Source organism: Mixophyes fleayi, chromosome 4, assembly GCF_038048845.1.
Source record: "Mixophyes fleayi isolate aMixFle1 chromosome 4, aMixFle1.hap1, whole genome shotgun sequence".
Classification (NCBI taxonomy): Eukaryota; Metazoa; Chordata; class Amphibia; order Anura; family Limnodynastidae; genus Mixophyes; species Mixophyes fleayi.
This window is the reverse complement of record NC_134405.1, coordinates 116,827,321-116,855,171: the sequence shown is the minus strand read 5'-3', so window position 1 is coordinate 116,855,171 and position 27,851 is coordinate 116,827,321. Positions and strand designations below refer to the sequence as shown.

The window sequence follows — 27,851 nt, the reverse complement described above, 5'->3', positions numbered from 1 at the left end:
TAAATATCTAACATCTGAGATGTGTACCATCATTAATTAACTGAAAGTTGTCCCAAAGCTGCAGTATCAACACCTATTAATTTGTTTCCTTCTACTGCCTTTGTAAATCTGTTAGTTTTAAAGTGATCCCATAGGATGTTGTAAAGTAGTTCTCGTCATAAAGGCATATCGTTATCATTATCTATTTATTTATATAGCGCCACTAATTCCGCAGCGCTGTACAGAGTACTCATTCACATCAATCCTTGCCCCATTGGAGCTTACAATCTAAATCCCCTAACTTGCACATTCACAGACAGAGGGAGACAAAGGGCAATTTAATAGCAGCCAATTAACCTACCAGTATGTTTTTGGAGTGTGGGAGGAAACAGGAGCACCCGGAGGAAACCCACGCAAACACGGGGAGAACATACAAACTTCACACAGATAAGGCCATGGTCGGGCAATTGAACTCATTACCCCAGTTCTGTGAGGCAGAAGTGCTAACCACTAAGCCACTGTGCTGCCCATTTATTGTATGAAGCAGTGTTGGAACTACAGAATGGGGGTCCCAGGTTCAAAAATATATTTTAGGTCCAGTATTATTCCCTGTAAAGTCATGTACACATAACCCACATTCCCACTGCATAGCTGTATGCAGACTATAGTTACTATACTGTAATGGAAATGTATGAAACAGTCCAAAGAACAAATGCAGAAAGAATTCTGCTGTACACAGCCTAAAGGAATGCATAAGTGCCTGTATCACATCTATACATAGAGGGAAAACTCACTTGGCAATTATATACAGCTCAGTAAAGATATATGCAGTGTGTAAGGGACTATTACTTGCTGTGGTGTTCTGTTTGCATAACTGGTGATGAAGTATCCTATCATTAAAGGTGTGTGTGTGTGTGTGTATTTGTGTATTTGTGTATTTTTAGTATGTGTGTGATGAACTGAGCAAAATAAAAAATATTTGTAAACTCAACCATAAAGTTTGTTTACCTTTTTTAAGCAATACATGTTGGGTGAGTACATTACTGTGCTTGTTTTTCCTCTAGCTGCATTCACATTGTGGTGAATACAATTTAAACAGATTTAATCTAAGAGACTTGGTTTCTATGGTAAACAACGTGTGCATACAGACACCTTGATAACTTTAGAGATAAATACTTGTGTTGTAGATCATAAGAACATCTAGACATGTTTTTTCTTTTTTGTAGCAGTTTTATGTAGTTAAGTTACCATTTATTTGTTTACAACTATATTTTAATGTTACAATTATTACTTGATGATTTTGTGTGGTATACTGAAAGTTTGCACAATAATATATTGAATGACATAGTTTTGGGCTTGAGGTAAATGTGAGATTCTTTGTTACATATATTGACCTTTAATTTGGCTCCTTAACAATTACAAACTTTTTTTATAACTTATATATGGCTTGGTGTTATTAACTGTTGAATGATATCGAAAAAATAATACTGGCTCTGTGAAGGCTTTTGTGTAATATACAATAAAAGGTTATAGTGCCCAGACTGTTTGTTTGAACCTAGACATTGAAGGGCTGTCAATTTTGCCTTCAACCTTTGAACTCTCTGTTTGACAAACTTGATACCTGACCTGAAACCTGATCTTGTTTATTGGCAATTTAAAGAAGTGTGATCTTCACTGCATTCTTTTAACCTCCTTCACTGGTTGAGAGAAATTAAACATTGTCCATAAGTGTAAACAATTGAACAATGATTGTGTAAACGAGTTTGCTCATTGTCAAATTATGTATCTTTCTCTACTGTTTTAGGCACACTGGTGGGCTGTTCTGCTAATGGGAATAGCACTGATAATGTTGATGGCTGGGTTTATCAAGATTTGCAGTGTGCACACTCCAAGTAGCAATCCCAAGTTGCCGCCGCCTAAACCTCTACCAGGTACGTGCAAGCATTAAACTGCAAACCTTCTATTCTATTCCTTTGTCCCTATTCTCACTAATCTGTTGCACACATGACTGGGGGACAGCGTTAAGGGCTTAATAACTTTTACCACTCACCTTTTATACAAATTGCCAGCACCAATAAGTGAAGGTGCTCTCCAACTCCCCTCCCAATCAGAAGCAGTCAGGAATTGGGCCCCCATAAGTATAACAATAAAAAATTAAAACCGTTTTGTTGTGGATAGGGAAAGGATGTTGCCGTCTGGCTGACTATGGACAAGTTATTTATGATGATATGCAAATGTGGTCTGCGGTAGAATATGAAATAACACTCTCCTAATAGTGTATACATAGTTTTAAATCTGTTAAGACCTCCTGAAAAGAGAGAGGGTGAGCAATTTGTTCTGTTCATTTTCCTGTCTGAACTGTGTTCAGCAATTGGCTGAAACTTCATACCAGGGATGCTGAGAAACCCTGTATACAGCCTCAATCTGACCTCTTGTGATCAGTCACAGAGTACCGTCAGCAGATTTAACATACCTTATAGCCCAGACAGAAAACAAGTGTTGCTTTAATGTTACACCCATAGCCTGTTTGACAAGTTCACACTTGGACTGATGCTTAGTGTCAAAAATAATGTTCATGTTTATACTACATGGACATTGGTGGGGTGTGTATCATTTTTGTATACTGCTGGCCAATTTTGTGTGAAGAAGAAAAGAAAAAAATGTGTTCCTGTGATCATTCCAATGACGTGATTGGCTAGAGGTTGTTTTTATCTCCTTGAAAACTGTGATTAACCCAGATGAGATTGAGATTGCTCAGACCCTAGTAACACATCTTACACATTTGACATATAAAGCTTGCAATAGTTAATAAGTCAGAAGTCAAACTGATAGCTATATGTAAAACTAAATGATCAAACTATGGAAAATGCCACCATTATATTTTATAGTTTTGAATTGCTGTATGTTTTTAAGAGTTACTGAGCACTTGTTACATCACAGGCACATTGAAAAGGAGAAGACCACCGCAAACAACCCAGCAGCCTCCACGCCAGAGACCACGGGAGAGTTACCAGATGGGACACATGAGACGTTGACTGCAGCTTTTTTGCCTTTGGTTCTTCCTAGTGCCTACCATGGGAAAGATTCACTCCAAAGAAATACCTACGAATAGTCACTGTTCCACTTATTAGCAACCAAGAATTGGATCGAGACACGAGGAGGAAGGCAAGACCTTACCATCAAACCCACAGACGGAGCTCTTTAACTTTCTTTTAACTCTCTTTAACAACAAACTCCTGATGAAGAAATGAGCTAGATTTTTTACAGTTTGTTCTTTTTAACTTCTCTAATGGCATAAAGTATTAGAATATCATTATCACTTTTGTTTTTATGCCCCTTCCATTCTTTCTGCTTTTTTTCTTTTTTGCTTCTAGCAAAATTTCTATTACTGAATTGCTGAACTAAAGTCTGTCTCTTTTTCACTGCCAATCAAGGCTAGGAAGGTAGAGGCCACCTCAGCATTGGAGAACATCTCTTGCCAATGTACATACTTTGTTATATGCAGATATGTAATTATAATGTACAAGCTACATCTATGTGCAATTGTAAAAAGCAAATAATTGCCATATGGATACATTACTTTGTATTATAAATCTTGGGTTTTTTTCCACTGTTAATGAAGACATTACTGTTTAAGTGACATACTCAGGATAACAGAGGATTTGGTGTATAAAGGCGACTGAATATATATATTTTTAAGGGGATGCTTTCACAAACTGTGAAAAGAGAATCCATCTGCATTTTCCTTGCTAAATGTTTTAGGATCAGAGTTGATTAAAGTGCTCACGTCATCTTTCCTGCAACAAGCCTCTATTCCACAGACTTGAATGTTCCGCTGGCTGACTACAGATGTATGAAACCTCCAACCACTCTGGACGTCAAAACTCCTTGTATTATAGGTTTCTTTTCTTTCTTTTTTTTTTTTAAACCATTCAGCGTTTTTGACCAGACATTTAGGCATACAACTTAGTAAAAACACACAAGCCTAGTCTAAGATTTTTAGCTTGCAAGCAGCACTATGAAATAGATTCCATACACTTGCTTGTATGATAAGCTGCAGTAGGCGTGTGTATGATGTGGATTGAAGTCCTGCCATACCTCTGGGCAATAGCCTGCAGGTAATCTTCTCAGCATGAAGCTGTTGAATGAATAACCACTAAGCAAGAGATGTAATGAAAATGTAATATTGTTCTATTGATATATTTATCCACTGTTGCTGAATCCAAACAAATTTGGGTTTACCAGTGTCCAAAGTGATGATCTTCTCTTCTATGGAGTAAATCTCCTTTATAATTTGTCCATGCATCCATCACTATGCATGTAATTGTACAGGCATACCCAAAAGCCTTCTCACTTATTTCAGATTACTTCTAAGGACATCTGTGGCTGTGGTATTGGCGACAAAATGGATGTTCTTGTTGCTTGTCCTATTCATTTATTTCTGTTTCGGCTTTGAACCCTCTTATTGTCTGAGACTTGCGTAGCAGTTTTTTGTGGCATGAAGAGCGTTCTTGCTGAAATAAAAGGTTTACACATCCATTCTCATCATGACACGCCAGCAAGGTGTAAAACAAAAAAAACACACAATCTCTTCCTTGTAAAATTGTACAGTGTGTGTTGATTTTTTTCAAAAAATTACATCTTTTTGTACAACACTTTAGAAACAAATTTTGTACATGGAATCCAAGTCTAGTAGATAGGAGACTATAAATAATTCTGAAACAATCTTAAAGTAAAAAAATAAAAAAACTAGTGTAGTTTTCAAATCATTTGAATGCATTTGTTATGGATGGATAAAGGTGGATAAAAGGTATTGATTTTGATAATGGTGGATTATTTGTAGCTTTGTCAATGTGATATATCCTTAAATTGTGTATACTATTTTTTCTGATTGTTTTTTTTGTTTTTTGTTTTCTGTGGTAAGGTTTTGGGAAGAATCCCTCTGTTTTTTTTTGTTTTTTTTTATTTTTCAATTGTAATGTTTGAACAGAGAAATGCACTGAACCTCTCCACAGCAAGTCAAGATGTGGTAAGCAAAGCAGAAGAGTGACAAATAAAATCTAATACTACTGTCAATTTAATGTCCACTGTGTTTTATACAGTATTTTTTTTGTTCACTTTTGAAATTTTTACTAAAAATTGCAAAAATAAAATAAAAAGTATTGTGCAACAATATGTAAAGATTTTTTTTTTCCATGAGCTTGAATTAATAAATAGACTTGATTGCAAATCTGCACCTATGGCTATATCATTTAACAACAATGCTTTAAACTGTGCTTTTACATTTGGGGGGGAAAAAAAGGTGGTTAGCATTGCTGACTTGCATCCCTGCAGTCATGGGTTTGATCCAACAACTGCACTACCTGTGTAAAGTTTGTATGTTCCTCTTTGTGTGTGTTTGTGTGTGTGTGTGTTTTCTACCATAGTTCAAAAACTTACTGGTTGGTAAATGGGCCGCTGATATACTTAACATCTGTGTGTGTTAGTGTATATCCATTGATAGCTTCACTGGGACTGATGTGTGAATGACTACATATTCTCTGTGCGACACTGCGTAATATGATTCTGCTGTATAAATATACAGTAATACTCCAGCAGACTAAATTGGTTTGTACAGGCATTATTTGTTCTTTCACATCATTCCCAGATTCATCCCTGTTTCCCCCTCTGCTTTTATAAACCCTTACATTTAGGGTAGTGTTTTGTAGACCATACTATTTGAAAATAAAATGACAATTTGAAGGGAATGTTCCCCTTCACTTAAACTAATGAAATCTGAAGATGGAAAACCACTGTGACGTATTTCTTCTTTCCTGCAAAATGTTCTGAATTCATTGATCTTTCTTGATTTATCTGGGTTTTCAATAGGCAAAGTTTTTACATGTTTCCCTGAATTACAGCGCAACTTTGTGTTCTATCCTAGTGCAAAAAAATAAGCAACTGTCTGCTCGTATAAAGACATGGCTGAAAACCACTGACTATAAAAAGATAAAGCATTCTACTGTATCTAGTAAAAGTTAAGGAGAGCATGTGCAGCTCTGAGTTATTGGCAGCACTATCTGCTTATTAATGATAAGTTACCTAGTCCTGCGAAGAGAAATAGTACAGCTCATGGAGACCAACTAGAGAGATACTTTACTATGCAAAAACAGGACTCCAGATCAATCAGCAAATCTTATATATAGAAAACCTTGTAAGTATATGTTTCTTAAATCTTCTTAAACATTAAACATTTTTGGGTTGAAATAGTCTTACAACAGTGCAATTCCCACACTGGAAAATCAGGAAGAGCTTAAGCGAGATTCTGCTCTGCAATAGCCTTGGTACACACTGGAGAATTTTCTGACCAATGTTTTTTCTACAGTGATTGTACCTGTCACTGAAGGTCCGATTGGGTGATTCATGCGTACACACTAAACATGGTTTAAACGATTTGTGGAAGACCAATCGTCCAGACAGCAACTTGACAGCAGTTTTGTCACTTAAAAGATTTTGATTTCTTACACACTGAAACCACATACAGGGGCAAACGCAGGATTTGAGGAGGGTGGTTTCCACGGCACACCACCAGTGGGCGTGACCAGCATGCATGGGGGCATATCTATAATTTTAGACAGTGCTAGGTAGCTCTCAAACTCTTTCAATCCCCCTTTAAATACATGAGCAATGCTGTGTGCACTACTGTTAGGTGCATGCAGCTCCCCCTTTATGAGCAGAGCAGTGTGAAGTGGGACATACCTCCCAACTATCCCTGTAGTCGGGACAAAGTCCTGACTGAGTGGGTCAGTCCCCAAACTCAGGACTGCCCCACCAGAATCTGGACAGTTGGCAGACTGTCCTGCTCTCTTTCCTACATGTTCTTCCTGCTTTCAATACTTGTTGCTGCTGCTCGTGTCCTAAGCTCAGTTGTGCTTGTCTGGATCCTGTAATGTTGGGTCCCTGTTTGGAAACAGAATAGGTACATGATCATCAACATTTATTTATATAGCGCCAGCAAATTCCGTAGCGCTTTACAATTGGGAACAAACATTAATAAGACAATACTGGGTAATACATACAGACAGAGAGGTAAGAGAACCCTGCTCGCAAGCTTACAATCTATAGAGATATAGAAAAAGCAACAATGAGTGAACACAGTAGGCCTCCCTGTCTGATATTAAATCAAAACAACTCATGTTTTACTATTAGTGCCCCTTTCTTGTAACCGGCCCGACTGTAAAATAATTTTATTCACCTTTTAATAAAGACCTATTCCCCCCCCAAACAACCACAACATTAATTGTAATCACATTTATTAAATAAACCTATTTCCTACCGTACATTAAATAGCTTGCATTTACTTTTAAGAAATAGCAATCCTTTTTCCAAAACTCGGCCACACATTTAATTGATAGCGCCCAAACCACACCAACGTTAAATGAATCATCCCACTCTACATTAATAAGTCTGCACCAACCCCACTATTAAATTAAATTGCCCCACCATAACCCCACAAATAAAATAACATCCATTAGTTAGAAACCACCTACCTCACACATTACATTACCACAAGCCCCCTGTGCAATCACACACACTACATTGCCACAAACCTCTTGTGCCATCACACACACACACACACACACACACTACATTGCCACGAGCCCCCTGTGCCATCACAAACACACACATTACATTGCCACAAGCCCCGTGCCATCAAACACACACATTACACTGCCCCAAGCCCCCTTGTCAACACACACACACACACACACACACACACACATACACACACATACTGACATCGGCACCTCTCACTTACCTTTAGGTGCACTTCTGCTGTATCGCTCCTCACTGCTCAGACAGGAAGTGAAGTGAGCACTTCCTGTCTGAGGCCAATCAGTAACAGGCAGCCTCACGATTGGCTGCCTGTTGCTGCCACTGACCACCAATGATTTGATTGTCCAGCCCCACGGCACCCCCGCACCGCCCCCCCAACCCCTCCTTTCCTCCACCCGCGCCTGGTGGTGAAAAAGGATCAGTACAGGGGACTAGGAACCCCCCCCCCCCCCTGCGTGCGTGCACCCCTGACATATGGGCTCCCTGCATGGATATGTCAGTGGATTTATAAGTGATGCAAATTTTTTTATTTATTTTTTGTCTAATTTGTTAGATTATAAAAATGTGAATATATAAATATATATATATATTTTTTTTTTTACAATAAAGTATATAAGTATGAAAAATGTTGAATGCACGTGTATGGTTTTATCCGATATGCATCTATAGAATACATTACTATGTCCTTTTCTTGTAGACAAGATGTGCACAGGTGTTTAATTATGGAAGCAGACATATCCAATACACATCTTTTAGTATTTCAAATGTATGTGCCTTTCTTGTATACTGTACTGACAAAAGTGAATAATTAGGCAAGCAGACATATGCTATACACAGCCATGCAATACACAACTACTATTGCTTTTTCATTAGAAGCATCTAATTGCTACTTACAGACACCGCACCAGGGGGGAGAGGTAAAGACATCAGAAATTTACGTGCATACCGAAAATCGATCGGCAGTCTGTCGTGGAATTAAACGTGAATTCATACACACTGCACGATCCTAAGGTGATTGGAACGAGATTATTAAATTGTCCGACCAACCAAATAAAACTACAATGTAGCTCAGTGTATTGTGTAGATGAATCTTTTGGTGTGTTCGGGTTTTCCAGTTTAGGTTTGAAAATGTCAGTTGTAATCACCATAAAGGCTGAGGTCTTACAAGTGGAGTATCTTGGGGTGTATATTGCTAGATGCTGATGTCCTGAAAAATAAAGTAATACATGCAATACTACCAGATCATGTAACTAAAGAACCGAAATGACATTTGATGAGTAAATATGAATGAACATTACTTTGTTCATTTTCTGCCATTTGTAGAATAATAATGCGTATAATTTGGGTTTAGTTTACCAGATGCAGCTGGGAGATGCTGACTCACTGCTGATTAGTACTATTATTTCTCTTTCTTACCATTGGGGGACACTGCGAGACATTGGGGTATAGTAGGTGGGACTCCTGCCTATACTTTGTTTAGTTTTTATTTTTCACGTTTAATTCCTTTTAGGAGCAGCGCGGGACTCGATCCAAAGACCCAGAGCAGTAAATAAGACTGCAGCTCTGTTCACTCTGGGTCCTGACGCAGGTAAGCAGCAGCCTGGCCACTTTTGCCTTTCACCTCTGCTGGCAGTCTTCCCCTAGAAACGAACAATGGGGCCATAATTCTGAAGTCTGCCACTAGGCAGAACTTATTTAGGCACCAGATATTTTTAGCATATCACCCATATAGTCGGCCGCGGCCACATAATGAAAGGGCGGCCGGGAGTGAAGCTGTAATAGCCTCTCCTCCCCGCCCGTCCGACATGCCGGCAGGCTCACCCTCCACTCATTAGGAGGCGATGCAGTTGTCATTTAGACCGTACGCAGCCTGGGCACTACATCAGGACGGGTCTCACAGCCAACAGCCTTGTTAAATATACTCCAAGGCAGCCATATTTAGGGGAGGATCTGGAGGGAACACTTCCTCATCTCCCCATAAGCTTCCTGGCGCGGATGGCGGCCATCTTTGGACTCTGGAACACAGACACATCGAGCGCACACTGTTTCCCTATTCTGCCTCTCCTCACCTGGTATTTTGGTATAGTTTTTATTACTTCATTTGAACGATTGTCAGGCTCTTTAAGGCATCTACACAGTCAAGACTACTGTTTTCAGTGTCCTGGGACAGGTGTATATATCATAGGATTACCGACTATACAAACTTGGCAACTTCCTTTTTTCCTATGACATACTCTGGTTTTCAGACTATATATATATATATATATATATATATATATATATATATATATATATATATATATATACATACACATACATGTGTATATATACATACATGTGTATATTTATTATATATTATTTGAAATTTTGGTTGTTTACAACGCCAGATAGGTCCAGTAGACGGAGTCCAAATATAAAATACCTTCTGCTACGCATGTGATGTATTACACAAGTGCCGTATGTGGATAACTTTTGCATAGTTTTCCTAATATGTATTATGTCTCAGGAAAGACTTCCAGGGGTAATAAACCCACAGTTACGTCTGCACTGTATTATTTATGTGCCAGAAAAATAATATACAGATTTATCCCATGGTAGGCTGATGGTCTGTATTGCAATATATATATATATATATGTCCAGAGAATAAAGGCCAAAATTTATTCTGTGTCTCCTTCCTTAGCATTTTATTATGTCTACAAGAGGGGGCACTTCCAGGAGTAAGACACTCGCTCGTTCGTAGGTACTGCATTATATGTGTATCAGAAATGATGTTATATATAACTTATTTGGTGACACTTTGCCTACCATTACTTTGTTTCAGACAGACCCGCTGGTACGTCTGAGCTGCATTATATATGTGCAGAATGTAATTGTTGTATTATCTTTTCTCTTTCACCCATCTGGGGGACACTCCTTAACCATGGGGTTGAGTCGGGGGGAGGAGTCTGGCACCCAAAGAGTTAACTTTTTTCAGCTGACAGCATATCACCCCCGTCAATTCCCACATATCTCAGTTTGAATTGGGTGCCCTTGGAAGAAGGTTGCACCTGAAGAGCTCCAAGAGAGACAGTGAACAGGGTTCACTGGTTATAGGTTTTTTCTTTTGACAGTGATGAGAGGCTCCGTGTAAACGGAGCTGACTCGTGGGAGAAGCACCTGTTGGGGGGGCGGCCCGGCCCTGCTGAAAGAGAGAGGTAAAAAGCGCTTCTCACAGCGGGAAGCAGTCGGCAAGAGACTCTCCCCGCTGATGCAGGACGGCGCTGCCATTAGGCAGAAAGCGCCTTTACTGCTGAGGTTCCCCGGAAGCCAGCTGGAGTATACCAAGTTCCTCCTCCCATGGGGATGGCAGTGAATTCTTGAGGATGGTGCGCTTTGAGTAGCGCTAGTGGGGAACACATTCTAACAGGTTTTCCCCTAATATAAGAGAAAGGGCAAAACACTGTTAAAGTAAACAACACAGAAGGAGAGCCAGTGGAAGGGGAATGTGTTTAAGGAACACCGCTTCCCACCCCCCGCTGAGTGAGCACATGGAAGATCCCTTTTGGTGCCAAAGTTCAAAAGGAGGACAGATGCAACAGTCATTTGGAGAGAAGTGCACTGTTGACACATATCTTCCACGCTAAGTATCATTTTGTATCTTTTGTGTATGCATGTGTATTATAAGACTATGAGGTGTTGAGAGAACTGTGTTTAAGGAAAACTATAAAGTTCTCCAAACCTGTCTTATTTAATCAGAAATACTATGATATGTTAAATAACCTAGTCTGTATTTTCTGATCAAGGTTGTGGAAGTGTTTGGGCGTGCCAAACATATTGTCTGTTCCAAATGTAATGCTAAATGGGCCCAGGTGTTCTGTGCTAATTGCAGTCATTACTAAAAACCTGCTGCAGCCTTTCAGCTTGACTAATTATACCTTATACTCTCTATATAGAGGGAAAGGAACAGAAATACTATCGTTTGACTGGTTCATAGATAAATATGTACCTGTATTTTGCGGTGTGGTAGCAAAATGTGAGAAAGATAAAGCAACAGGATTTCACCTATGTAGAATGGGGAAATCGCTGTTAGCAGAGACACAGAAGGAGATTCCAGTGGTAGGGGAATGTGTTGAGAAGCACCTCTTCCCCTCCCCCACTGAGTGAGCACGTGGAAGATCCTTTTTGGCGCCAAGCTTCAAAAGGAGGACAGTTGCAGCAGTCATTTGAAGAGAAGTGCACTGTTGAGACATATCTTCCCCGCTGAGTATCACTTTTATTTTTTCTGTGTGTATGTGTGTGCATGTGTAGACATGTATATTATAAGACAATGATGTGTTGAGAGAACTGTTGTTTATGAGAAAACTATAAAGTTCTCCAAGCCTGTCTTATTTAAATCAGAAATACTATGATATGTTAATATAACCTAATCTGTATTTTCTGATAAATTGGAGAAGTGTTTGTGAATTTTGAAACGTGATTTAGTTTTTCTTATCTTGTGATGGCAGATAAAAGCAAAACAACACGTACCAAACATAATGTCTGTTCAAAATGTAATGTTAAACTAACAAGTGAACGGCTGGATCAGGGGGGGCTCTGTGCAGCCTGCACTGTGGCTCCTGTGAAACAGCCTATAGACACCTTCATAACGGTAGATCCTCCTGAGTGGGCGGCTGCCTTAACACAGGGAGTTAATACCCTTGTAAGTCTGTTATCTAAACCAGTTGAGATCCCATCTACATCGGTGGCTTCTCAGGGTATAACAGCAGGAATGACAGATGAGTCATTTTTCCCAGGGGTCGGTTTATTTCCCTCCCCAACCCTCCCGGGGGTTTCCCAGATAGGAGAAGTGGGTTGGTCAGCGGTGGCTAAAGGCCTGGACCGGCTTACCAATCTACTGGAGAACCCCAGACACAAGCGTAGTGTTAAAAGACGTAGACAAACAGCTAAAGCGCTGTGGTCAGTGTCAGACTCTGAGAGTTCCTCAGAGGAGGAGGGGAAATTGTTGGACGATTCAGATGTGTCCATTATAGAGTCAGAAGGAAACTCTAGGCACCAGGGTATGGACGATCTGGTAAGAGCAGTTCGTCAGACCCTGGGGTTTGCTGAAGTAGAGGAGATGAAGTCCTTGGACCGCTCCCTCTTTAAGAAGGCTTCTAAGCAGGTGGTCAGGTTCCCTCCCTCAGCTGAGTTGAGGGATATTGTAGAGGCCTCTTGGAAATATCCAGATAAGAGGTTCTCTATGCCAAGGAAGTTTGGCGTACTGTATCCCCTTCAGGATGAGGATATGACCCGTTAGGAACAGGTGGCAAAGGTGGATGCACCTGTGGCGAGATTGGTTCGTCCTTACAGGACGTGACTGACAAGAAAAGTCCCTGCTGAAGTCGATCTTCTCGGCCGCCATGACTAGCCTCAGGCCAGCATTGTCCTCTACCTGGGTAGCTAGGGCCATGGAAGTCTGGGCAGGGCAGTTAGAGTCTGCCTTGCAGGATTCAGATTTACTGCCTCTGGCCATGCAGCTAAGGGAGGCAGCAGGCTATGTATATGAAGCGGCCCATAATTCGGCCTCCATAGCTTCGTCTATTTCAGCTACAGCTGTAGTAGCTAGAAGGGCGTTATGGTTAAGGGCTTGGAATGCGGATTCAGAGTCTAAACGATCATTAGAATCCATCCCGTATACGGGTGGGATGCTATTTCGTCCAGAATTAGACTCTTGGATTTTACAGGCTTCAGGGGGCAAGAAGTCGTCCTTGCCTGTAAATACTCCAAGACCTAGGGCTAGGCCTAGGTTTAGTTCTTTCAGACAGCCTCCTTACGGGGGTGGGTCTGGCAGAGGCCAGACTACCAGTCCAGGGGCCGTGGAATCCAGGAGACAGTTCCGTAGGGGAAGGTCATCCTTTGCCCCTGTGGCGCGGAGAGCTTCTTCCGCCAAGCTGCCGGATAGACCAACAGCATGACTACCACCCACCTCTGGTTCCAGAGGGTGGGGTGGGAGGACGGCTGCTTGGGTTTGACCGGCAGCAGACAGGGTCCTCGGTAGACGAGTAGGTCCAGAATATCGTGATAGAATTCATGGGACCAGCTCACCTCAGGTTTTGGAAAAAAATTACCTCGCTGGCTTCTGTCAAATCAGAAAGAGCTCAGGGCTGTCGATTTGCTTCGTTCAGACGAAGCTATACAGGCTTAGAATTTCCAGTAAGGGAAAAGGTTTTAGTCACACCCATTCAGGGTGCTAAGGCTAGACGAGTTGTTCAGTCTATGACCGAACTTCTAGAGTCTGAAAGGGTCACAGAGAATCCCTTGTCTAAGAATGAGTTCTTCAGACTAGTGAGGGACTTGGTACGCAGCAGAAGGTTGTCCTTACAGAACAAGTTGAGGTCCTAGATGGAGTGGACAGGCAGAATCCTGTCAGACAAGAGGCTGTCAGTAGCCAAGTCTTTGAAGCTGCTGGGAAAGATGGTGACATCTTTTGCGACCTTACCCTGGGAAGGGTCCCACCCCAGAGGAGCATTCCCGTGTTCGAGGTACCAGTGGAGGAAGTAGGTCCTCAGCTTGTGGTTACTGGACAAGAACCGAACAAAAGACAGGGAAGTCCCAGAGTTCTGCGCAAGAACAAGGGATCCACTGGTAAGGGACGTCCTAGCAAGGCCTTGGGGCTGCAGGTAAAACCTGCCCTACAGGGTCCCGTAGAGAGAGGACCCTCAGACTCCTGGAACAAAGACAAATAAATATTTGCACGTAGTAAGGGCATTACGTATATATGTTAAGAGATCTGCAAAGATACGTAAGACATAGTCTCTATTTGTGTTTGACTTTTCCAAACGGAGATGGCTTACCCTGACTATCAGGGAGGCTTATGTCCGTATTAATCTCCCTGTGCCGAAATGTATTGTTGCCCATTTTACCCGGTCATCTTGGGCGGCTCGTAATGGAGCCACGGCAGACCAGCTGTGCAGAGCAGCCACCTGGTCCTCGGTCCATACCTTTATGAAATTCTACCAATTTAATATATTTGCGTCTTGGGACGCCTCCTTTGGCCGTAGTGTTCTGCGTGAAAGGAGATCAGAGCTGTCCCACCCTTCAGAGGGATTGCTTTTGTAAGTCCCCATGGTTAAGGAGTGTCCCCCAGATGGATGAAAGAGAAAACAGGATTTATACTTACGATAAATCTTTTTCTCTGAGTCCATCTGGGGGACACTCCGATCCCCCCCATCTTTTCATTGTTTTGTCTCCACTCCCCCTTCTGTTGAGTGGTGTGTCTTGGTTGATTGGGCTATATTCCTAATGGCTTTTGTAATCAAACTGAGGTATGTGGGAATTGGCGGGGGTGATATGCTGTCAGCTGAAAAAAGTTAACTCTTTGGGTGCCAGACTCCTCCCCCCAACTCAACCCCCATGGTTAAGGAGTGTCCCCCAGATGGACTCAGAGGAAAAGATTTATCGTAAGTATAAATCCCGTTTTAAACAGTTTAGCCTGAATGCTCTCTGTGCAGCTTCCGAGGCTAGTGCTCCCACTTCGGTGTCGGCAGCTTTGGAGGAGCAAGTCTGGCCTAAATCACTGCCAGCATCAATGGCCAAACTCGCTAAGGTGATTTTATAGTACGCGAGTATCCCTTTTCTCACGCTTCTACACACGTTGAGCCCACACAGCTCAGATCTGTCGCAGGCACATCTTCCAACACAGAAGCGGCATTCCTCCATCCCAGTCTAAGTCCATCCAGACAGACACATTTGCTCATCATCTCACAGAGATGAGCATAATTTGTTTTTCACAGTTGTTCACAGTCCGAATCTGGATAGGGTTCATTCCTCAACAGAGGATGGCTATTTAAATCTTGATTTACAAACAAAAACATGATTATCTCTGTTTACACGTCCACTCACAGGGGATAATCTCAGCTTGAGCATTACACACTTTCTAACGTTTGCAGAACACCAGTCTACGATTTCATCCGCACATTAAGCTCAAGTGACACCCTATTTAGGAGACCATTTCCCCATATGATGGGTATAGTGTCTGACTATTGGCAAAAGCCAAGTAAACAATTCATAAACTGGGCAGATTTTCAACTCCCTTCCCTCTCCCGGTAGAGAAAATAGATAGGAAGGAACCCCTGGAGTTCACAACCCTGTTGTTTTTTATGTTCTCTTACTCTGCTACCCCTACGCAGGACAGGCGTCCATAGAAGGTTTTTATCTAGGGTTCTCCCTGACAAGGAATTTACTCAGATTAAGAGACACCAGGCAGTTTGTTTACACCCAACAGGGTCATAGCTGGTTGTCATAAAGCCATCCAGCTCTGGTCAGAGCAGTTAGCCAAAGGCATTCAGGATGGCGTTCCAATAACGGAACTCTCACTTTTGCAGAATTACAGGATAGTATCCAGGGGCCACTGAAGGTATGTGTACCTCTTTTCTGTCAGCTCCACCAGGCCATGACAAGGAAGGTCTCAATCCTTTTTGTCCCCTTTTTTTCTCTGAGGTCAGAGTGCCACATTGCGTAGTTACTCCTCGCCCTCCAGAGAAGCATATAGTACATGTACAGTTGCTGTTAAGTAAAAAAAACTTATAGGCCTGGGGACATCCCTCGGAGGTTGGAGTAATTTATTCCAACCTCCTCCTGACTTACAGTTACACTGGTTCTTCTGTTCCATTTACACTTGCAGTCCCTCAACAAGCAGGCCTGCATTATCTTGTTCGGATGTAGTCACTTTGCACAGTCATTACAGGCAGTGAACATAGACAGTTCCTGACCTCAATACATATCAAAAAGGTCTTCTTTCATGTACCATTCTGAAAAGGAGCACCGCTGTCTCTCCCGCTTTGGGTGCGCAGAATCTTCAGTTCCGGCTCTGGTCCCTGCCCTTTGTTATCTTAACAGTGCCTCAGGGGTTTCCTAGGTAATACCAGTCATGGCATGGCTACTTTGCACCCGGTGAGTCATATTAATACTCGGTCTACACCACCTCTTTCTGAAGGCTTCATCAGCTAGCTCTCTCCGATCCAGATCTCCATCCAGTTCCTAGAAGCTCACAACTAAGTTCAGAACCTACCCAGGTTCTCACTCATTTTACCACAGCAGATGTGTTTTCTTATGCATCATCTTATATACTGTGACCCACGGGGTCTTTTTTTATCGGAGGACAGGGTCCTCTCACTTAAGCACAGGACCAGGATTCTCCTGAAAAAAAAAAAAATTACTCTTCATTGCATGAAGTTTCTGCAAACATGGGTACCAAGGTTTTCGCTAGTAACATTTGCACACCCCACTCCCGACATCTCCCACATCTCCAGAAGGAGATTCTCCACGAGAGGTCTGGTTTCCATGTTATTGGTCACACATAGCATCACTCTGCCCTAACCCACTCATATCCTTTTTGGTGGTGGTTAGCCAGAAACAATCGAGTGGGTTAGTCGTTCATCATGTGAAGTGGTCATGACAGGCGCTAGTCTGTTATTTTGAGGTGTATTAATAGGATCCTTAATGTGCCAGTGTCTTTTGGCCCTCCCAAAAGAACTTTTTTTTTTTCAAATTTGGGACTCGTGACAAATGGTTGCGTCAGGCCCAGCAGTTCCTCAACAGAATACCTCTACACATTCTGTCAGATAATGCAACGGCGGTTGCATATCTGTATCATCTATGGGGAACACGTGGCCTAACAGCAATGTAAGAGTCGACCAGGTTATAGCCAGAGTGGTGTGTCATGGTCCCTGACTATTGACCATGTTACCCTGACGTACATAAGTGGGAGGCCGAGCTTCTCAGCAGGCAGGCGGTTAACCAAGGGGAAAGGGTCTCTCCACGGAATCGCCTTTTGTCCTCCTGGTGAAGTCGTAGGGAACTCCTCGAAGGGCGTCCATGCGTATTTCTCAGGTTACCCCATTTTATGCTCAGAATCTCATGACCCTCAGGTGGAATTTTCCAGGGTCATAAGGCCTCCCTGGAACCTAGGATTGGTGTACCTGTCACTTTCACGTCCCATGTTCTCATGGGTGTTAAAGAGTTTCTCCAAGGCGACGACTTCCAGTTAGCCGGGTGGCCCCCTGTCTATCTCGCAGAGCAGGGTTCTCGTACATTTGGCGCCTGGCGGTGACGCCTATCTTCCGCCTCCCCGGGAGGCCAGATCTTATAGTTCAGGGGCCTCTTCTGCCATTTTAGTTTTTACATCGTCTAGATTTGCACTGTGGCGTTGATTACTCAAAACATACTCAAAACAGGAGGTTGTCTTTCATCAGGGGGTTCTTCAGGCTCAGGTACCTTTTGGTTGGTCGATTGAAGCTATTGAATCTAGATCTCGTCATCAGAGTGCTTGCTTTAACCCACTGAGTGGGTTAAATTGTTATCTCATGGTATGGGTGCTCCCTTGGATATCGCCTCTGTTTGCAGGGGTCCAGTGTCGGGGGGTGTATTGCACTAACACATTTTAATTTTCCAAGAGGAGAGTGCATTATTGGTTCAGTGCCTGCATCCCACTTGTGGTCAAGCATTTTTATTCTTTCTCTTTGTGTAACACTTCTCCGGCTGGAGGTGGTTTGTGCTCTTGTTCACACAGTCTCGGTCCATGAGACTAATGTCCCCTTTGTCCCTTTCTAGTGCTAAATAGTGGGATGGCCCAGTGTCCAAACAGTCTCTTGCCGCTTCATCACCTCCACCTTTCTGTTTGTGACCCTCATCCTGTTCAGGCGACCTTTTAGAGCGCAAACTTCAGGGATGGTGTAGTTTCTTGAATGACACGACAGGGTGCTTCAATGGTGCAGTTGGGCAGCAGTATGGCACTGTTTTATGGTAAGTTTATGTGGAGTGTGAGTTGTATGAAAATAATCAATCATTGACACACAAACTATTTATTGCATGTCAACAATTAAAAATATCTACTTGCTGTTGCTACCGGTCATGTGACCATTTTAGGGATTGGATGCTCTTGGTCTTCGCCATTTTCTGCATTAGTTAAGCTAAAATTTGAAAACATTAACAATGTGTATAGCAACATGTATATACAGTAGGTAGCAATGCATGTTTATGTTAGTGTGTGCTTTGTATATGTCTGTGTACTATGTGTGTAGTTGGTTTTTTTTTCTGTAAATTAAAATGTGTATTATAAGGAATAACATACCTCCTAAAGAAAATTTATTTCTGATATTAGATCAGTCCCTTGCTTTAGAGAGCCATGACCTGTTTAAAAGTATTCCGCCTGCAGCCATATGCAGTCATGGGACTCCACTGTAACCTTGAATATCCATCTGGTTGATTAAGAAGTAGTAATAAAAAATATAGTCATCTTTCCCCAAGTGTATCTAGGGAGGGGAGTTCTTTGCTTACCATAGTAACAATTGTCACTACAATATCGTCTGGGCAGTGCATCCACCTGGATTCAGTAGTATCTTTGTTTGGTAATATTCAGGGATTCTGCAACTCCAGAGGGAGACTAAAGAACCCTCTGCCCACCTACTTATTACCTCAGATATACAAATAAAAATTTTAATTCTCCAGACTGGTCTTTAGAACCCACATTGGGATGATTATTTTATATAAAAAATGTATTTCTTTAGTAGAAAAGATTATTTTAGCAAAATATACAGAAACGTGAGAACAATTAACTACTAGAGCCGTAACACATTCACACATCTGAGCACAAATTGTATGTCCTATACCACCTCCTATTTATCTCACCAAGAGGAACCTCTGACCACCTTATCTATATGTTTGCTACAATATGCACAGTTGTTACATAAAAATGTTCTATGATAATAACCTATTATCACACTCAACCTTACTTCGAGCAGAACTATATTAGTTATGCGAGACAATAGAGAGGCATTTATAAGTGTTAAAATCCTTGTCCGAGAATGGCAAAGATGTTTCTTATTACTTGCTCCCAAATTGAATAGGCACAAGTACAAGATGACGGATCTAATACTTATTGCTAGGTAGATACACATTGACCCGATGATTGCACGAAAAAACCTCCAATCAGCCGACATCCGACCGTTTGGTCAGATATTGTGTGAGGTTGTATAGTAACACGATGATCTAAAGTAATCCCAAAGTGCCGATCATCGGTTAGTTTGGTTGATCATACTGTTTAATATTTTCCAACCTATCACCGATTGACCGATCATGTAGTGTGTATGCCCTCATGCTCACGATCTCGATAGTTTACAGAGTCGTTCTTTTCAGCCAATGCTGGCAATGAATGTCCCGGTAAATAAATGTAGAGAGTGCTGTAGAAGGAATAATTTGTTTGTTCTGAGGCAGAACGTTTCGTTTGAGTCACAGAAGTTAATGAAATACGTTGGGAAATGGGGATAGCTATAACAAGGCAGTTTTAATCCATGCGACAATGACTGAATGAATAATGTGCTGTCATTCTCTGAAGACTAGAGGACCAGATGAAGAGCACAGATCTGAAGGTAAATCCTGTCAGTGTGTATGCATGAATCGTCAGACTGATTGGACTTTCAGTTGTAGGTTCAATCGTTTGAGATAACACGTCAGTCTGAAAATTCTTCAGTATGTACCTAGCCTAACACTGTTCCCTCTGTATCTCAGCTTGACAATCAGCAGCAATAACACTTTTTGGCATCCTTTCCTGGTAACATAATATATCACTCCTATAAATGCAATAAGCAGCTCTCCTTCTCTTTCATATAAAGATTCCTCAAAATGGGTGCAGAAACAAGTGTAGTAAATGAGGGTTATTCCCTCCTTTTACTGTGATGAAGCTAGTCACTGGTTCCTTTATGCAGACTGTGTCACAATTCACACTTTTAATACTCTCCACGGAAAAGACTTCTGTTTTCTATTTTATACACATTTTGTGTTTCAGCCCCAAATATTCTAATGAGCTCTCCCTACAATACACCCTTGGAGCTAAAACACAGTCCTGCAAATGGGTTTTTAGAATTATATCTTCAGGTCTCCCCACCAGTTCCCTATCTAACAAACAGTAACATAAATCTCAGTCCATGTAATTGAATAATGCAGTAATCAAAACACTATTTATCCCTCTGGTCTCCAGTTTCCACAGTCAGCAGCATCATCATCATTTATATAGTGCCAGAAAATTCTGTAGCGCTTTACAATTGGGGACAAACACAGTAATAAACAATACTGGATAATAAGACCCTGGATGAGAAGACTCTGCTCGCATGCTTACAATCTATGGAGTCAGCATGGCCCCTCTCTGGTATGGTGTCTGCCAGCCACGTCCGCTCATCTCCAGTCTCTTCTTTTCTCTCCTAATTCCGATCTTCACACTCCCTTCAGCATCTCCACCAGCGACTCTGCTTCCCTACTGACAAGTTGTTTCTCTCATAATATCTGTTACCTGTCTCTCAACCCAGCTTCTTCTGCCCAACTTCCCTCACTTGTTTTCCATGCATACACAGACACACTGTGGGCTTTAATGTACAAGTTCAAATTGTTCCAGTGTAAATATAGCTTGAAGAATTTGGATCCTGTATTAAAATTGGAGCCTGGCTTGGATGGGCTTTTAATGTAAGTGTAGGGGGGGGGGGGTGTCTCAATGTAATGCTGGTAGGGTGTGAGATATTCATTTTATAGTATGGCCACAGCGGGGGCTAATCTTTTAATGATGGGTGGGAGCGTTTCATTTTTTGATGGGGGGATATTTATTTGATGGGCGCTATTTAATTTAATAGTGTGGTTGGTGAGGACTTATTAATTCAGGGTAGGATGATTAATTTAATGTTGGGATGGTTTGGATGCTATTGAAAGTGTGGCTGAGTTTGGGGACAAAGATTACTATTTCTTAAAAGTGAATGCTATTAATTTACTGTTGGGGTTGTTTGGGGGAAATAGGTCTTTTTCCCCAACAGGGACCCAACATTTCAGGATCCAGACAAGCACAACTGAGCTCAAGACATGAGCAACAAGTAGGATAGTCTGCCAACTGTCCTGATTCTGGTGGGTCAGTCCCGAGTTTGGGGACTGACCCACTCAGTCATGGCTTTGTCCCAACTAAAGGACAGTTGGGATGCATGTCCCGCTTCACACAGCTCTGCTTGTGAAGGGGGAGCTGCGTGCACCTAACAGCATTGCAACGTGTATTTGAAGGGGATTGGAATTGTTGGAGAGCAGCTTAGCACTATCTAAATGGTAGCCATGCCTCCTTACATACTGGTCATGCTCACTGGCGACTTGGCAGGGAACTTCCCCCCTCCCCCCCCCCCTCCTCCTCAAATTGTGCAATTGCCCCTGAGTATGTTAGTATTTTGTGGTCTTAATTCAAATCCATACCCTATTATAGTAAAAGTGAAATGTCTCATAATTTCCCTTTTCTTGAAGCTTGATTAAATTAAGCTTAATTTAATGTACATGAATGTCTTTGCAATCAAATGTGAGGTGTATCCTTCAAATCTGTGTTATATTATATTTTACCACTTCCTAACAGCTGCAGGTAATTTATTTGAATTAATTTACTGAATATAAATGAATGTAATAACTCCTGTCAGCAAACAGAGTTCATATTCTTCACAAAAATTAGTTTTCATTTTCATTACAAAACATCAAAACATTTGTTAGGAAGCAATTGTTTCCACTGAGAGGAAACGATCGGTTGTTAATATGATGAAATAGCTATAATTTATCATTTGCAGTTTGTGTTTTTTTATATATGATGCATTTCTACATTCTGATTGGTGATGTAAAAACCGCAGACATAGAAAATGCAACAATTTGCATGAATTTGGTCTTTTTTTTTTTTTTTTTAATGCTTCTGCCATTAATGAGAAAAAAAGTCACACAAGAAAGTAGGAGCGAGACCATAGGAAAACGAAAGGCATTTTCTGTAACAAAGTTAAATAGACTCTCTACATGTGTAGTTAATCGGATCTGCTTTTCTAGACTCCATTTCCGTATATGGGTGCTTTCCAATTGGCGAGCTGTCAGGCTGCCTCCTGTTGTTGCAAAAGTAGCAAACTGTTTCTACATTGAAACCGCCCTTGCAGTCAACATGCTGATAAGCTTCACTGACCTCCCTAGTTCACTATAATTAAACATAGCTATCTGCATCTTTAGAATTAAAACTGATATTGCTGTCTTCACGAGACGATTTAGAGATTCACTGTGTTTCTCATGTAACGGACCCCTCAACCCGTTGTCATGAGCCACGGCTTCTCCAGCAACTGCCGCAGCCTACTCTCTGCCCACATCATGGCGACAACCGGGACATCACTTCGACCCATGCGCCCCAGTTGTCACCAAGGCAAGAGCCCTGACGCTTCTGATATCACTGCCGCGACCCAGCTAGTTTGACAGCTGGGCGCACGTGTGCTCACTGTAATTAAATACTTATCCTCCTGAGCCTTATTGCCACCCCTGTGGCTCCCCTCTCCTCATTGGCCCTCTTATGCTTATAAGGCAGGGAGGGCTTAGCCTCCCTGACGGTTATAGCGTTCAGTTCCTGTTTAGCTTGCCTGCTCCTGTCAGTTTGCTGAAACTTTGTATTAATTCCCTGTGTATGATCCTCTGCTGGTTTCCTGTACTTGATTGTTTGCTTGTGCCCCTGACCTCTGCTTAGTTACCTGGACCGCCCTGACCACTTGCCTGTACCATACCATGTTACCTACTTCAGACCCAAGACCTCGGCCTGTCCCTGACAACGCTTCGCTTGTCATCACCGGCTTTCCAATGCTGCGCTACATTCATAAACTTGCACTACACTGAGTGTAAGTCCCTGGGTCATCTGAGTATCTGTGAACGTAACAAGCTCTACGGGAAAGGCGGCTGCTATAGCAGAAGACCTCTACATCCTGTTCTACAAGCTCATGATAATAGCCGTTAGCTATAACACCCGCACATGCCCGTATCAGTGCAGTATCTAAATATAAATGTATAAAATGTATTTATGGTAAATTTAAAAATAGTATAGAACTTACCTCCTAGAGGTCCAGTGTGGATTCAGCTGGACCTAGCATGGCTTGTGTTGCTTGGAGAACGCAGTGCTGGAAGACCCACAGTAACTCAACGTGCAAAGTTCTCATACACCCTGCAGTAGTAAATGCAGGATAGAACTGGCAAAATTTGGGATTCTGCAACATGATTTGTTGGGCGTGGAAGAGCAACATCAGCATCATTGGATTCTTTACCTGTGTTCAAGAGATTGTCAGGAATTCTGGGAGTGAGCTGCTCCCTAGGGGTACCATAAAGCATCACAGCTGCACTCTGGCTTCATTAGCTGCAGGATTGGAGTTTGGGAGCACAGAATTATCTAAGACAAGGTAAAGAGGGGGCTTCGATCAAAACCCCTGTGTGTAATGTAAAAGGGAGCTCATGCTCCAGGCCAATTACTTATGAACTTTAAAGGGGTATTACCACCCTGCCAACATGTGTGTAAAAGTATATATAAAGGATTAATTGTCCAAAGTAAGTATATAATGTTTACAATCTTCAAGTTTGTCACGTGTAGCCACTTTTTTAAGAACTATTTTGAGCAAATGAAGATCAGTACTGCTAAAGATATTGCTGTAGTCCTATCATACATTTATATCAGCACTCTCTGTCAGCAAACAGAGTCCATATACTTCACAGAGAAGTGCCAGCGTTCTAATCCATCCCCCTTTTGTGCGCTGTTGAGCTGAGCAACATGCTTGCTACACAGCATTTCTGATCTAAAATAAGTGATCAGTAGGATCCAGCCAAATTAACCAGCTTAGAAGGTGTTATAGTAGTTACATCATCAAGAAGCAAGTAGTATCAAGTTATGTAGCCTGGTTGTGGCAAAAAACTATTATGGAGGCACCACTTTGGTGTGTAGTTGAGACAGTCTGTAAGTGGCCAGTTTGGCCAAGCAGCACCAGAAGGAGCAGATAGTAAAGACAAGTTAAGCTGGGTACACACTACAGAGAAGTAAACAACAATATACCAACGACAGAATAAATGAAAAAACTCCTGATCAGCATACCGCTTAATGTGTACACACTATACACGATTATCATCAGATCTCTGCTCTTCATCTGTCAAAATTATCGGCTGCAAGGTAATCCATAAAAGGCAAGTGACAGCTCAGGTCTTAATTCATTGAGAGATGTTCAGTGGAGCCCGGCAATTGTGTTGGGCAGCCTGTCTTGACACAGCATTGTGTTAAGTGTCGAACTGTAAACAGGCCGTAAATTCTGTGTGACAGCTTTATCTCGGGCAGCTGAAGACTACATGTGCAGGGGGAGAGGGGAGGAGCAGCCCGTACCATCCATATCAGTCTCTTCTCTAAAGAAAAACAGCCGCAGACAGTTGACAGAGACCGTGGATCATGACAAGATCAGCAGCAGGCAGACTGAGACCTGTCACTCTGAGATACATTATTGGCCAATAGTCGGGTGAATTCATACACACTGCAGCATTGGAAGGTGATTGGTCGGCCAAAATTAAACAGTATGACCAACCAAACGACACGATGATCGGCACTTTGGGGCGACTTTAGATCATTGTGTAAGTATACACACTACACGATATCTGATCATACAGTCGGATGTCGGCTGATTTGTCCAATTATTGGACGAAAAACCTGTAGTGTGTACACTGATCATATATAACTGCACACTGTCTGTAAAAGCCATCCTGTCACACCATGTGACTTCACTTTCTGAAGCGTCTGTGATCTCTAAATCTCCACACTAGCTGGTGCATGTAACGCCCTTGCAGTAATAAAGCAGATCAAGTCATGACTGAAGGTTTTTTTTGTCCCATCTTTCCTGGAGGAAACAGACAAAAGCTGTACAAACATAGGCACATTAGCCAAAAAAAGACACAAAAGAGAAACAATGGACATACACCATTTGCATATCTGACCTTTATTTCATTTCTGTTGGATGACTCTGCTTCTTTCAGTATCAAACTGTGCCTGGATTCTCCTCATGCATCCCTCTCCACATTTACATAATCACACTAGTGGACAGGTCACTGCTAACAAGATCAGCACATTCATTTCCTAAAGCTCTATATGCTGGTGTTAGCATTTCGATGCTGGGATTGGTTACAGGTTTTTCTGTCCCTGAGATTTTAGAGACTTGGGGGACACAGAAATGAATGTTATAGAAAAAAATGTTCAGGGAGCCCTTGTCAAACACACCTTAAAAGAGGTTATAAAGAATGGAAACAGAGGTGGGCAAACATGGATAGGACATATGGCTTCTGTACCAACCTGGTCCCTGTACAATCATGGCTCCTTCATGGCCTCAGTATCTTGCAGACTTCTGCACCATTTTGAACCCCACTATGACTATTGTTCCTATTTGCTTCTTCTGTCTCATTATCCCTTCCCTTTTAGAATGTAAGCTCTCAAGGGCAAGGTCCTCTACCCTATGTCTGTACACTGTCTCTCTCTCTCTGTTTTGACTTGTACTGTTTTGTGTCTGTATGTCATACCATTTATTCTGTTAATTGCATACAAAGATTTATTATTCCGCTCCTCTGAACCCATTGTTATCTTTATGTACTTATGTAATTTTGTTGTATGTTGAAAACTCCTATGTATGGTGCTGTTGCGCCTTACAAATAAAAGATGATGATGTGGAACAGCTGGTGTATGAACTTATGAGCACTGGTTTTGCTGGTGTTAAGCAACTAGACAATGCTGGCAGATATATCATGTGGAGACCTTTACTGACTGGTGCATAATGAGGGGAGCATTTTTGGCTTGTTTGTAGTCATAACTAGCTGGTTCATAATCATGTGTGCACCTCAGCGGGCAGGTATGAGATCATGCAGGCATGACCACTACCTCTTATATATAGTCAGGTGCTCATACTTGGCTGGTCTTTTCTCACATTACTATTAATATGTGGAATACAATATTATATGTGCAACACTGGCTGGTGAATGATGCCTAGAGAGCCCCATTTGGGCTCATTCCAACATCCAACACAATCAGTTTGCTGCACAATCAAAGCTGGTACAACTGCGGCAAAAAGTTCACTGTTCACCTGATTTGGATGTAAATACCCTCAAATTAAAGCTGAAAGTCTGCAGTTAAAGCACATCTTGTTTGTTTCATTTTAAATCCATTGTGGTGGTGTATAGAGCCCAAAATATGAGAATTGTGTCAATGTCCCGATATTTATGGACTTGACTGTATTAAAAACCAATTCTCCTAAATGCATTCCAAAATATTTCTGCACTGATAATCACATTTAAACCACCAAACATACAATAAAGTATAGCTTTTATTATTAAATCTAAAGGATTATGATCCATGTTAATTTTCTGTGGAAATAGACATATATCAAGTATATAAATGTAATCTACTTGCTGCAAGCTATTGTGTTTTTAAGGTGTGTTTTACAAGTGTCTGTGCACCTTATTGTATTCAAGCTATACTGGTGCTGGTTACTTATTTTAGGGGGTGAGGGACATATATTTTGTATTTTTAAAACGGCTGCCATCAAGTTGATGATGATTGCCGTATCTTTACATCAGTTGGGTTAAGATACATTTTGAGTGTATCTCGATGCAGAAGCACATTTATAGGATATTTTCAGTTACACGTATCTTAAGGTATTTGCAACTCAAAATACACGATGGTCCAGCGGTTGTAATTTTACACTTAGCGAGCTGTGGGCCCCGATGCAGGTAGGTGGGGAAAAGGGAACCGGGGCCCCTGACCTTCTGCATCTGCCATGCAGTGGGTCCCATTATCACCAAGGGCCCCGGTGCACTGCACCTGCTGCACCAATGGTAGTTCTGCCACTGCACCCAGGGGAATCTACAAAGGTGTGCACCTCAGTGTGTTTTGCACCAGCCAAGGGGCCCATCTAGCACTATTTTCAGGTTGCTAATCCTTCCTCTCATTGTCCTGTCAATCCACTTTTCCCCAATATCATGTCCCACAAAATCTACCTCCATATCATCATGTCCTCTATCAATTCCTTCAAATCCATCACCTCACTTACCTATGAACTGGACCAGCTGGCTCCTGCTCTCTTCTGCTTGCACTCCACATGCTCTGCAATGTCCTTCTAAAGGAAGAAGGGAACATCACAGTTTCCTTCTCTTCCGAGGAGATGAGAGTGTAGTGTCCTCAGTTCTTCGTTTGTCACAGAGTGTAGTGTCCCTAGATCATATTATGCCAAACAGAAATTACCCCAATTCATATTATGCCAAACGCAGTAGTGTCACCAATTTCATATATATACACACACATCATCATCATTTATTTATATAGCGCCAGCAAATTCCATAGCGCTTTACAATTGGGAACAAACACTATAATATAACAATACTGGGTAATACAGACAGGGAGGTAAGAAATCCCTGCCATTATTATTAAATACATATGTGAATA

The 27,851-nt window shown here is 41.8% G+C and overlaps 1 protein-coding gene across 1 annotated transcript in view; it reads left to right on the top strand.

Annotated features, from left to right (window-relative positions):
• ADAM10 (ADAM metallopeptidase domain 10) overlaps window positions 1-5,154 on the top strand; it is a 119,191-nt gene extending 114,037 nt beyond the window's left edge. Inside the window, exons 15-16 of the mRNA XM_075208065.1 lie at window positions 1,784-1,910; window positions 2,920-5,154. Of these exons, the coding sequence (XP_075064166.1) occupies window positions 1,784-1,910; window positions 2,920-3,014 (222 nt within the window). The 3' untranslated portion in view covers window positions 3,015-5,154. The remainder of the gene's footprint in view (window positions 1-1,783; window positions 1,911-2,919) is intronic.
• The last annotated feature ends 22,697 nt before the right edge of the window (window positions 5,155-27,851 follow it).